Source organism: Erythrolamprus reginae, chromosome 9 (genome assembly GCF_031021105.1).
Source record: "Erythrolamprus reginae isolate rEryReg1 chromosome 9, rEryReg1.hap1, whole genome shotgun sequence".
NCBI classification, from domain to species: Eukaryota; Metazoa; Chordata; class Lepidosauria; order Squamata; family Dipsadidae; genus Erythrolamprus; species Erythrolamprus reginae.
In genome coordinates this window covers 43,425,840-43,440,033 of record NC_091958.1, presented here as the reverse complement: position 1 = coordinate 43,440,033, position 14,194 = coordinate 43,425,840, and the positions used below count along the sequence as shown (strand labels likewise).

General features: G+C 44.6%; 1 protein-coding gene across 1 annotated transcript in view; it reads right to left on the bottom strand.

Moving 5' to 3' along the window:
* DNAAF8 (dynein axonemal assembly factor 8) overlaps positions 1-14,194 on the bottom strand; it is a 144,041-nt gene that overhangs the window by 100,409 nt on the left and 29,438 nt on the right. Inside the window, exon 10 of the mRNA XM_070761003.1 lies at positions 10,895-11,039. Coding sequence (XP_070617104.1) covers positions 10,895-11,039 — 145 coding nt within the window. The remainder of the gene's footprint in view (positions 1-10,894; positions 11,040-14,194) is intronic.

The following is a 14,194-nucleotide window of genomic DNA, read 5'->3' as shown; positions in this document are numbered from 1 at the left end:
AGAACCCCTTTTTCTTGATAGCATCTCCGCGAATTTTAAATTCCAAGAAGTATTTTTTATACGTGGGGGAGGGAGGGAAGACTGCAATTTTATCAAAGATAAAGCGCCCCTATTTTATACCTGGATAAAATGCGAAAAGAATGGAAAATCGGAAAAGTTAGACAGGAAAGAAGGGGGGAGGACAGAGAAAAAGAAAGAGGAAAAAAGTAGACTTTTCTTTTTTTTTTTCAGTGCAATAGAGCAGTGATTTTCAACCTTTTTTGAGCCGCGGCACATTTTTTTACATTTACAAAATCCTGGGGCACACCACCAACCAAAATGACACAAAATGATACCCTAAGACACTCTTCTCTCTTTTTCCATCCCTGTCTCCTCCCCCTACTGTGTGTGTGTGTGTGTGTGTATACATACTCTTGAACCATTTCGAAAAACAGGTGAGGGCTGGGGTTTTCTTCTCTCTAATTCTTTGGGTGCTTTTTATCATGTGCTTTAAATCAAGAGTCACTTCTCTATCTCTTTTGTTTCTCTCTCTTTCCACTCATTCTCTGTCTCAATCATTTTCTCATTTCTCTTTTTTCCTCCCCTTTTTTCTCTCATTTCTCTCTCTCTCCCTTCCTCTCCTTTTCTCTCTCTCTCTCTCTTGCTTTCTCTCTTGCTTTCTTTTCTCTCTTTTGCTCTCTCTCTTGCTTTCTCTCTCTCACACACTCTCTTTCTCTCTCTCTTGCTTTCTCTCTCTCTCTCTCTCTCTCTCAGCAAAAAGTTGCGAGACCGGAAACTGAACTTCCTTCTTCGCGGCACACCTGACCATGTCTCGCGGCACACTAGTGTGCCACGGCACACTGGTTGAAAAACACTGCAATAGAGCACACAAAAAAAGTTACATCCTTAAGCGTTTGCTTTGAACATCTGATTATTGTGAGCTATTTCTACAGCAGCAAAGTCATTCTAGTCTGCAAGACCTATAATCAACCTTTCCCTTTTTTGGCAATTTGGAGCACAAAGTCTAGAAGTGGTTTCCAAGTGGAAACAAAACTAGATCAATTCTCCTCTTTAATTCAATTTCCCCATTTAGAACAACTTTAACACCCATTTCTCCCCCCAAGAAGCACTCAATCACTTATTTCAGTCCAGATTGACTTTCTTCACAACACAGAATAATAAAGTTGGAAGGGACCTTGGAGGTCTTGTAGTCTAGCCCCCTGCTGAAGCGACCGATTAGGTCCCACAGAGTTGGCCTTCTACGGGTTCCGTCGACGAAACAATGGTGGAACCCAGGGGAAGAGCCTTCTCTGTGGCGGCCCCGACCCTCTGGAATCAACTCCCCCCAGAGATCAGGACTGCCCCCACCCTCCTTGCCTTTTGCAAACTCCTTAAAACCCACCTTTGCCATCAGGCATGGGGAAATTGGTTCCCCTGGGCTGTTCCGTTTTATGTATGGTTTATCTGGGATGTATGATTGCTTTTATATTAAGGGTTTTAACTGGTTTTTTTTAAAAAAAATCATTGGATTTGTACTGTGTTTTGCTGTTGTGAGCCGCTCCAAGTCTGCGGAGAGGGGCGGCATACAAATCTAATAAACCCTGACTGGAGCCTACAAAACCTATGCCAGACCCATTCTCGAATACAGCTCATCTGTCTGGAACCCATACCACATCTCAGACATCAACACTCTCGAAAACGTCCAAAGATATTTCACCAGAAGAGCCCTTCACTCCTCCACTCGAAACAGAATACCCTACGAAAATAGACTAACTATCCTGGGTCTTGAAAGCTTAGAACTGCGGCGCCTAAAACACGATTTAAGTATTGCCCACAAGATCATACGCTGCAACGTCCTTCCGGTCAACGGCTACTTCAGCTTCAACCGCAACAACACAAGAGCACGCAACAGATTCAAACTTAATATTAACCGCTCCAAACTTGACTGTAAAAAATATGACTTTAACAATCGAGTTGTCGAAGCGTGGAACTCATTACCGGACTCGATAGTGTCAACTCCCAACCCCCAACACTTCTCCCTTAGACTCTCCACGATTGACCTCTCCAGGTTCCTAAGAGGCCAGTAAGGGGCGTATATAAGTGCACTGATGTGCCTATCGTCCCCTGTCCAATTGTCTTTCCTTATCTCATATATCATATATACTGTATTCTCTCCTTATCTATATATATATCATATATATTCTCTCCTTATCTCTTATATCATATATATTCTCTCCCTCCCATCTACTTCTCTTCTTTTTACTTTCTATCGTTATATATATTACTTAATGTCTATTCTCTTCCATATGTATTGTATATTGGACAAAGAATAAATAAAACATTTTTTAAAATCTAATCTAATCAGACACCCCACGCCAGGGGTGGGTTTGGACCGATTCGCCTGTACCAGTAGCGACCCACTCGTGGGTGCTGCCATCTTTTTAAGGTCATCTTTTCCCATGGTCTTAGGCGACCCCTGTGAAATGGTCATTTTCCCCCCAAAGGGGTCCTGACCCCCAGATTGAGAACCACTGATTTACACACTCATCTTGACCGTTTTAAATGACAGTCTGCCATAAATCTTCGGAGAGGGGCGGCATATAAATCCAATAAATAATAATAATAATAATAATAATAATAATAATAATAATAATAATAATAAACGGAGAAACTGACTATCTTAGGCCATCCTGCAATTGCACAAGGAGGAGAGCAGTAACAGGCAAGGCAGCCTATCCACTTGCATTCGGTTCCCACCCAAACCAGCTTTCGAAGTGTGTATTTAACAAGTCTAGTCAAGCATTTCGCCCAAACCCCCAAAGAACCCGAGGTTTACAGGAGACTAATTTATTTCCTATTTCTACAAGACCGTTAACATTTTTATAATTAGAGAAAAGGGACTGGAAGATGCTCACGCTGGGCTCAGCTGTAGGGCCTGCCTTCCTTCTATTATAAGTGGGATCGAGCGACAGCTCATCAGCCACCAAAGGTTTCTGCTCATCTCCTGCTACACCTACTGTGCCTGACCTCCTGCTCTGTGATCTCTCTCCTTCCTAACATCCTGATGAAGCAAAAGACATGGCCAGGATTAATTTAAGCTGGGAGGAGAGAAACGAAGGACCTGTAATTTTGCTGGCACGCGCTGCAGAGAGATATTGCATCCTTGGTGCTTTCTGAGCTTGTTTGCTTTAGATTAGATTTAGATGAGTCAGATGGTAGGGAAAGCGAGTAGAATGCCTTGCTGCATAGCTAGAGGTATAACAAGCAGGAAGAGGGAGATTGTGATCCCGCTGTATAGAGCACTGGGGAGACCACATTTGGAAAACTGTGTTCAGGTCTGGAGACCTCACCTACAGAAAGAGATTGACAAAATTGAACGGGTCCAAAGACGGGCTACAAGAATGGTGGAAGGTCTTAAGCATAAAACGTATCAGGAAAGACTTCATGAACTCAATCTGTATAGTCTGGAGGACTATTCTGCCAGGCTCTATGGTATGAGTCTCCCGAAAATTCAAGGGTACAAATTTCAGACACACACACACACACTTGAAAGTTCAAAAACAATGTTCTTTATCACAAAAATTCAAAAGAAACAAAGCACCCTTTTTGTATTGCAAAGAACACTCGTCCCAAAACAACCTGGTAGTCTGTACAATCTCCTTAATCAGTCCTTAAGTACCTAGCTAGCAGCTGTGAAGAAACGTCACAGCCCTCCTTCTTCCACAAAGTGAAACACACACACTTTGCTCTGCTTTGGTTTCAAAGTCGTGAAAAATCAACAAACAAAGTCCAGAAACAGCAAGGCACGGTCCTGAAGAACAACAATCAGATAATCTTCCACAACAGCCAAGCCAGCATGCTGCTATTTATATCAGCGTCTCTAATTACTGGAGCGCCACCCAAACACAGGTGGCATCTCATTATCTCCTGTAATATTTCTGCAATTAGTTTCTTCTATGCATAATTCTGCGCATGCGTGGGTCTAATACTTCCTCATCCAAATTGACCGAAGATAATGGAGATTGGCTTCCTGGACTGTGTGCCAAGCCAGGTCACCCCCACCTTCTTCTTCGTCCGAGAAAACTGCACTACCTGACTGTCGGCAATAAAACAGGCCTATGACATGTTGATGTTTCCCCTGCATCCACCTCCACATTCCTTGGGGCAGGAGCTGGGCCAGAGTCAACCACAACAAGTATGTTTATTGTACTGCAGAAAAATAATTTGCTTCTCCAGGAACAATGCAAATCCAAGTCTTGTGATCTGCACATCTTGATCCAGAAATTGGTTCTGATGGTTTTAATGCAAGGGACACCCCTTCTCTCCCCCCACCCCCCAGTAACAGGGTTTTTAAATGGCAGCATCCCTGTCCCTGCTTATTATGCTGGATTGCAAAAGTCACAGTGTTACGATGATGGATTATTTAATAGCTTGCTTCTGGGGTTGTGGGTGCTCCATCGCTGGAGGTCTTCCAAAAAAAAAGAAGAGTGGATAGCCATTTGTCCAGGATGGAATAAGCCCTCCTGCCTTGAGCAAGGGGGTTGGACTAGAAGACCTCCGTGGTCCCTTCCAGCTCATAAAGTCTGCAACATTTCCTTTTGTTAATAGGAGTCTGGAGCCATCTGCTGGCTCTTTGAGGAACCGCTGGCTAGCAAATTGCTACAAGATAATGTTCCCTTGCAGGGAAAGAAATGACAATGTGTCAATGCAGGGGATCAGAGTTTGATCTGATTAATGTGGTGAAACCCCAGGTACGTTGGTGACCAATATTTATTTATTATGCATTTGTTTTGTTTTATTTTGAGGTGGGGATTTTATGCTGCTACGATGATGACATTTTAAGCGGTGTTCAGTATCATCATTGGACAATATACATCATGCACCAAGACAAATTCCTTGTGTGTCCAATCACCCTTGGCCAATAAAATTCTATTCTATTCTATTCTACTTGGCAAAAAATCAATACAGGAACATGGCAAAGAACATCAGATAAGCAAATGACTAAAGCATATCCTAAACATAGAAGGAGCGTTGGCCTAATAAGTTAGATTCTTCGCGGCAGGGATATTGGTGCGGTAGGCGGCTGCGCACCGTTAGCGGCTTCCAGATTGCACAATTTGCGCATAACCATTCTGGTGCCAATTCTTCGGGCACCACCATCTTTTTTCTTTGATTTTTCATTTCTTTTTGCTTCCTGCAGAGCATTTAAGAAATCCAAATGGGGTTTTACCGATTCATTTCTGTATTTCATGTGCATTTTATACAGAACAGAATGGCAACTCACACGCAAGGATTTGATGCGTTCCCTGCAGATGCAAAATGGGGGGTGCGAATTTGCACACGCATGGAAGCATAAAGCATACGGATTTCGTCCATGCATCTATAATCTGCTAAACCGAGTTCCATTAAACCAACGATTTACTGCGCATTCTAAGCATCGGGGTAATTACTGTTCAACTCAGTTATTGAGATGAATTATGAGTGGCCTGAAAAACCATCATGTTCGAAGTAGAGAACACACTAGTGTTTATCACCATTAAAAAAAAAATGCTGCTTGTGCCACAGGAGCCAAGGGTATGAGGAATTCAAGTGCAAACTATTCTGGCCTATGGTGGAACCTGCCTGTTGCACCTCTGCACAATTTATTGCAGGTGGTGCTTTGTCAGTTGAGCATCCCACAGCCTGGCGCCGAGTTTGTCCATCTGAACAGGTTTTATTCATTTATTTATTGGATTTTTATGCCAGACTCGGGGTGGCTTACAATATATTAAAAACAATAAAATACAATAGCTAAATCCAATTAATTAAAACTGAGTAAATTGGTCTAAAATCCCCTATTATGTTAAAAATCAATCATGGTAAGTATACATATACATGTATGCATGTATGTGTGTGTGTGTGTGTCATCGTCGAAACGTCGCCAGAAATTTCTGAATCCTACACGGGAAGAAACCCAAATATGCCAAGACCTTCATACCTGTACCCATGAAAATCTACGAAAACATATATCTATATCTATATCTATATCTATATCTATATCTATCTATCTATCTATCTATCTATCTATCTATCTATCTATCTATCTATCTATCTATCTATCTTTGTGACGTCAAAGCTCCGCCCATAGAATTCCCTATTGGGATTCCCCACCTCCTTTGCAGCCTCCAGATCGGCCGAAAACGCCGCCACTGATCACAGAAACGGCACTCCGCTGAGTGCCGCCGCCCGACTGTAACCTTCTGAAACAGCCGTGCGGTTCTCGGCGGCCTCCGGAACCTGAACCCGAACCTGAACTTCCGGGTTCGGCGTTCGAGAGAACACCGAGAAGCCCCCCGGCTGTTTCAGAAGGTGACAGCTGGGCGGCGGCCTCCTGAACCCAAACCCGAAAAGTTCGGGTTCGGGTTCAGGTTCGGGAGAACACCAAGAAGCCCCCCTGGTGACAGCCGGGTGGCGGCGCCCAGCGGAGCGCCATTTTGCGATTTTTTTTCTTTTTGCATGCATTAATTGCTTTTACATTGTTTCCTATGGGAAACAATGTTTCGTCTTACAAACCTTTCACCTTACGAACCTACTTCCGGAACCAATTAAGTTCATAAGACGAGGTATTACTGTATATATATTCTGATTTCCTTTGTCGTTTTCCTGCAGCTTTCAGCTCAGTTTACATTTTCTGCTGGCAGTTAAGTCGGTGACTTTGAAGACGTAGCCAGAGGCGGCCTAAAGCTCAGAGAGAAGATCAAGCAGGCGAAAGTTGGAAGGCGCCAAGGAGGAGAACTTGGCCGAAGTTGACCTGAGGGTTGGAGGCAGTCAACCCTGGATTAGAACTGATCAAAAGGACCCGTCTGAAAATTAGCTATGCGTGCGCACGCACACCCATTTATCCTCTTGCTTGTTTCATTTCCAAATATCAAAGGGACAACGGCTGCCAAATTGCCCCCGCTTTGGTTTCAGATGTCAAAACAACTTAATTTCTTCAGTCGGCATAGGAATCCACAAAGAGGGAGAAGGTTCCAATCTGAGATGCGGAAAGGATCGCTATCAGACAGGGTTTTTTCCCAGGCCTGTTTTGAAAAAAAGAAAGGGCGGCCGTATACATGGAGACTGCTGAAGCTGCCCCATCCTCTCTGTTTCAAATTATTATTATTATTATTATTATTATTATTATTATTATTATTATTATTAGTTATTGTTATTATATTATTATTATTATTATTATTATTATTATTATTATTATTATTATTATTATTATGTCAATACAACACAGCAAACAACATCACTATGCTGGATTTCGTACTTCATCACCAGTCAGGCGCTTCCCAAGCACCTAGGACTGTGTGATGTAGCGGCGAATTATGTTTGCCGATCCCAAGAAAGCGGCCTTTTGCAATTGACAGATGGAGATTTTGTCAATTCCGATGGTTTTCAAATGTCCGCTGAGATCCTTTGGCCCAGCGTGCCAAGGACCACTGGGATCACTTTCACTGGCTTATGCCAGAGTCGTTGCAGCTCAATTTTTAGATCTTTGTATTTCACTAATTTCTCTAGCTGCTTCTCCTCAATTCTGCTGTCTCCTGGGATTGCGATGTCGATGATCCATACTTTCTTTTTCTCCATAATCAGGATGTCTGGTGTGTTATGCTTCAGAATTCAGTCAGTCTGAAGTCGGAAGTCCCACAGTAGTTTTGCTTGCTCATTTTTGACCACTTTTTCGGGCTTATGATCCCACCAGTTCTTTGCCACTGGTAAATGGTAGTTCCGGCACAAGTTCCAGTGGATCATTATTATTATTTTTATTATTATTATTATTATTATTATTATTATTATTATTATTATTATTATTACTATTATTATTATTATTATTATTGATTAGATTTGTATGCTGCCTCTCTCCACAGACTTATTCATAGATGTTTATGAAGAACAAAGATCCATCCAAAGCAGCAGTCACCAACTGGTGGTCCGAGAGAAAACTTTGGGGGTCTGCAGAAAAATTATTTGCAATTTTTATATTACACTAAAGCAGAGGTCCTCAAACTGGGATGGATACATGCAATGAACACTTGTGCTGCTGCAGGGAGTCTCCCCCTTTGGGGTCTTTTTATGTGGGTTGAGGGGGGGGGGCAGAAATTCTGACTTGGGGTCTGTTTTGGCTTCGGGCGAAGGCTGAAGGTGGGGAAGAGCCGGAGGGCCTTGTTCCAGTGGGACTGCATCACGGCTTGGAACTGGCTGACCGTCTCAATCCGCTGAGCCTCCGGGCTCCAGTACCTGGCCTTGCATTCCCACAAGTTTGCTTAGAAAGCCTATGATCGTAGTCCTCAGTGAAGTGCTTCTGCTGAGTCTAAGTCTGACCCAATTTGAACTGAGCCAGCTGTTTTGCCAACACTTTCTCACGGTGGCTGCTTACCTCCAACAACTGCTTTCCGTTGGGGCCCTAAGGAGCCCGGGCGAGCAGGCAAGGGGTGGCTGGGAGGGGAGGGACGAGGCGCCTCTCGACATGAGTCAAATCCCAGCGACCGATAAGGTCCTACAGAGTCGGCCTTCTCCGGGTTCCGTGGACTAAACAATGTCGTTTGGCGGGCCCCAGGGGAAGAGCCTTCTCTGTGGTGGCCCAGGCCCTCTGGAACCAACTCCCCCCGGAGATTAGAACTGCCCCCACCCTCCCTGTCTTTCGTAAACTACTCAAGACTCATTCATGCCGCCAGGCATGGGGGAGTTAAGATATTCCTTCCCCTAGGCCATTACAAGTTATGCATGGTATGTTTGTGTGTATGTTTGGTTTCATAATAAGGGTTTTTAGTTGTTTTATTAATTGGATTGTTACATGCTGTTTTTTAACATTGTTGTTAGCCGCCCCGAGTCTATGGAGAGGGGCGGCATACAAATCGAATGAATGAATGAATGAATGAATGAATGAATAAATAAATAAATAAATCAGTGTAGTTGGCCAAGCCCACCCAGTCACATGACCACCTAGCCACACCCACCCAGCCATTATATTAGTGGTCTGTGGGATTTAAAATTATGAATTTAGTGGTCCCTGCTATCCGAAAAGTTGAGGACCCATGGTCCAAAGGAAAGAGCTGTGCGTGGATCGCAAACCACGTAAAATCTGTCATTGTATGGTTAACTTCAATGAAAAGAAGGGAGGGCAAGAAGCAACAGATGGAAATTAACCAAGAATAGAAACAACCTAGAACTAAGGAGGAACTTCCTAACAGTGAGGACAGTTGACCAATGGAACTGGCTTGTCTTCAGGTGCTCCATCACGGGAGGCTTTCAAGAAGAAACTGGATAACCACCGAAAGGGTGTACTCTGTTATCATCCTGAGCCACAAGGTTCAGGATGATAACAGATTAGGCAAGCAGCTCAGTTTCCTTGAATTGTTACAAAAGTTCAGTTCTAGACCATGATTAAAGTGTTTATGGGTAAAAACATACTATTTAATTCTTTCCTATTTTAAAAGCAATTAAAGATCATACTAAGGTACTAGAGGAGTGTTGTGGTTCCGTCTGAGGCCCCTCCGGGAACGGCTGACCTTCTGTCGGTTTCCAGCTCAGAGGGAGAGGCTGAGGAACAGGAGGTGCAGACAGACGAGGAGGAATCCCAGGCTGAAGAAGAGGGAGGACAGCCAGAGTCCCACCAGGGGGAGCTCTCCTCAGCAAGCAGCCTGGATTCCTTAGAGGAAAGTGCACAAGCCATAATTGATCTGCGACAACGAAGAGCTAATCAGAGACGGAGTCAATTGGCTAAATACTTTCAGCATTAAAGTGGCAGCAGCTGGGTTTGGGTGTGGTGCTCTTGGGAAAGGCTAAAAGGCAGACCCACCCTTCCTGGCTTGTGGAGTTTTATCTTTGAGAGTCGTGGGACCTGACTGTGAACTTTGGTGTCTTGGAATCCTGGTTTGTGCCTTTGACTATTGAAACCTTGGGGGGGGGGGGGGGGTGCCAGCAAGAAGCTTGCTGTATTGTCTGGACATCAGGACCCTGCTGTACCGTATTATATCCTGTCTGTTGGGAAGAACAGGTTTTTCCTCTGTGCTTATTTTTTCCAGTTATAAAATACTTTTGGCTTTTACCAGAGTGTCTGGCTGTTTTTTCCAGTTGGTGTTGAGGTCTGGGGGAACCCAGACAGAACAAGGAGGAAGGACAATAAAAATTTAGGGGTAGTGATTTCTGACAGTCTCAAAATGGGTGAACAGTGCAGTCAGGCGGTAGGGAAAGCAAGTAGGATGCTTGGCTGCATAGCTAGAGGTATAACAAGCAGGAAGAGGGAGATTATGATCCCGCTATATAGATCCCGCTATATGAGACCACATTTGGAATACTGTGTTCAGTTCTGGAGACCTCACCTACAAAAAGATATTGACAAAATTGAACGGGTCCAAAGACGGGCTACAAGAATGGTGGAAGGTCTTAAGCATAAAACGTATCAGGAAAGACTTAATGAACTCAACCTGTATAGTCTGGAGGACAGAAGGAAAAGGGGGGACGTGATCGAAACATTTAAATATGTTAAAGGGTTAAATAAGGTCCAGGAGGGAAGTGTTTTTAATAGGAAAGTGAACACAAGAACAAGGGGACACAATCTGAAGTTAGCTGGGGGAAAGATAAAAAGCAACATGAGAAAATATTATTTTACTGAAAGAGTAGTAAATCCTTGGAACAAACTTCCAGCAGACGTGGTAGATAAATCCACAGTAACTTAATTTAAACATGCCTGGGATAAACATATATCCATTGTAAGATAAAATACAGAAAATAGTATAAGGGCAGACTAGATGGACCAGGAGGTCTTTTTCTGCCGTCAGACTTCTATGTTTCTATGTTTCTAAAAGAAAAACTATTAAGTATTCAATAAATAGTGCATAAACCTACTATACCCCTGTGGGGGCAGCAGCCCATCACTGGTACTGACCGTATGGAACAAGACGGGGGTTTGTTCAGCCCTGGGTTGCTTCCCGTTGGTGGAGTGCTGCGGCTTTGATTTCTCCAACTTTTCCTGGAACTTCCGTTTCATGGCTTCCTCCTTCGCTTGCTCTTTCTGCTCGTTTTCTATAATCCTGCAGAATACACAGGAGCGGGCTCACATCTTTTAAAACTAAACCACGATTGATTGATTGATTGATTGATTGATTGATTGATTGATTTGATTTGATTTGTAGGCCGTTCAACTCCTTACGGACTCTGGGCGGCAAACAGCAATATAAAACAACAATAAAACAATTTTAAGAAACCCTTAATATGAAACCATTCATCCATTCAGCCGGGACAAGATGGAGCCGTTCACTGGCCTGCCGAAATAGCTGTGTTTTTATAGTCTTTTGGAAGGTCAGGAGGGTGGGGATCGTGCAGGTCTCAAAAGGGAGTTGATGCCATAGAGCCGGAGCCCCCACGGAGAAGGCCCTGCCACGTGGTCCCGCCAGCCGACATTGTCTGGCCCAAGGAAACCGGAGAGGGGCGGCAATCAAATCAAATCAAATCAAATGAAATGAAATGAAATGAAATCAAATCAAATCAAATCAAATCAATAAACAAACAAACATGAGAACCTTATGCACGAAGGCAATGCGTAAAACTTACCCTTAAAATGCACAGGACCTTTTCATGGCTTATGGATCCCCTCCTTCCTTTATTCAAATTTCATAGCCGCCCAGATTCAAAGGACTTTTATTACACATTGCAATAACTACATGATTTAGGATTGCCAGTAGGTAAGTACTGCGTAATTATGGGAATCTTTGGGTTCAAACTGATGAAGAGGCCCAGATTCAGATTGGCTGTGAAGCTTTCCAGACTTCTGATCGGGTCTGGGAAACATGCTAAAAGTAGGACTTGTCTAACGAAGATTTAAGAATTAAACTCTGAGTAGCTATTTCACACGGAGAAGCTCAAATGATTTGTCAACTTGTGGCAAGATCTATCTATCTATCTATCTATCTATCTATCTATCTATCTATCTATCTATCTATCTATCTTTCTTTCTTTCTTTCTTTCTTTCTTTCATTCATTCATTCATTCATTTATTTATTTATTTATTTATTAGATTTGTATGCCGACCCTCTCTGCAGACTCGGGGCGGCTCACAACAATAATACGAACAATGAGTCTCTAAAAGCCCATAATTTAAAAAGCAGACATACACACAAACAAACCATGCATAAATTATATAGGCCAGGGGGAGATGTCTCAATTAATAATAATAATAATAATAATAATAATAATAATAATAATAATAATTTATTGGATTTGTATGCCACCCCTCTCCACAGACTCGGGGCGGCTAACAACAATAATAAACACAACATGTACAATCCAATAATAAAAAACAACTAAAAACCCCTATTATAAAACCAAACATACACACAAACATACCATGCATAACTTGTAATGGCCTAGGGGGAAGAGCTATCTCAACTCCCCCATGCCTGGCGGTATAAATGAGTCTTGAGTAGTTTACAAAAGACAGGGAGGGTGGGGGCAGTTCTAATTTATTTATTTATTTATTTATTCTTTGTCCAATATACAATACATATGGAAGAGAGTAGACATTAAGTAATATATATAAAGATAGAAAATAAAAGAAGAGAATATACTGTATATGATATAAGAGATATGGAGAGAATATATATGATATACAGTGATCCCCCGCTCGTTGCGAGGGTTCCGTTCCAAAACCTCCCGCAATGAGCGGGTTTTCGCGAAGTAGCGCTGCGGAAGTAAAAACACCATCTGCGCATGTGCAGATGGTGTTTTTACTTCCGCAGCGCTAGCGAGGGGCCGAAGATTGGGGGCGGCGCGGCTGTTTTAAAACGTCGCCGCCGGCATGGGGGGCTTGCCAGCACCCCCCGGACCCCCAACCCGGGTTTGGGGGGCTGCTAGGAAGCCCCCCATGCCGGCGGCGATGTTTTAAAACAGCCGCGCCGCCCCCAATCTTCGGCTCCTCGCTAGCGGGCAGGCAGGGGGCGGACAAGCCGTTCGCTAGCGCTCGCTCTCGCCGCTTTCCAGCTGAGTCCTGAAGCGAATTCGCTTCAGGACTCAGGTGGAAAGCGGCGAGAGCGAGCGCTAGCGAACGGCTTGTCCATCGCGCGTCCCGCGCCCACGCCGTTCATTCTCGCCGCTTCCCACCTGAGTCCTGAAGCGAATTCGCTTCAGGACTCAGCTGGAAAGCGGCGAGAATGAACGGCGTGGGCGCGGGACGCGCGACGGACAAGCCGTTCGCTAGCGCTCGCTCTCGCCGCTTTCCACCTGAGTCCTGAAGCGAATTCGCTTCAGGACTCAGCTGGAAAGCGGCGAGAGCGAGTGCTAGCGAACGGCTTGTCCGTCGCGCGTCCCGCGCCCACGCCGTTCATTCTCGCCGCTTTCCAGCTGAGTCCTGAAGCGAATTCGCTTCAGGACTCAGGTGGAAAGCGGCGAGAGCGAGCGCTAGCGAACGGCTTGTCCGTCGCGCGTCCTGCGCCCACGCCGTTCATTCTCGCCGCTTTCCAGCTGAGTCCTGAAGCGAATTCGCTTCAGGACTCAGGTGGGAAGCGGCGAGAATGAACGGCGTGGGCGCGGGACGCGCGAGCGGGCGGCGGACAAGCCGTTCGCTAGCGCTCGCTCTTGCCGCTTTCCACCTGAGTCCTGAAGCGAATTCGCTTCAGGACTCAGCTGGAAAGCGGCAAGAGCGAGCGCTAGCGAACGGCTTGTCCGTCGCGCGTCCCGCGCCCACGCCGTTCATTCTCGCCGCTTTCCAGCTGAGTCCTGAAGCGAATTCGCTTCAGGACTCAGGTGGGAAGCGGCGAGAATGAACGGCATGGGCGGGCGAAGGGCGGGTGGCAGCGAGGAGTTTGCGTGGGCGGTGGGGAAACTCCTTGCTGATGCCCGCCGCTCGCCCTCCCGCCAGCAAGAGGGGGAAGACCCAGGGAAGCCGCCCAGCAGCTGATCTGCCGGGCGCCATCTACGCATGCGTGCCCATAGAAAAAAAGGGCACGCATGCGCAGATGGTGTTTTGACTTCCGGGTTCAAAAATCGCAAATTACCCTGTTAGCAATGGTCGGGGACGCAATAACCGGGGGATCACTGTATATATATTATAGATAGATAGATAGATAGATAGATAGATAGATAGATAGATAGATAGATAGATAGATAGATAGATAGATAGATAGATAGATAGATAGATAGATAGATAGATAAGGAGAGAATATATATGATATATGAGATAAGGAAAGACAAT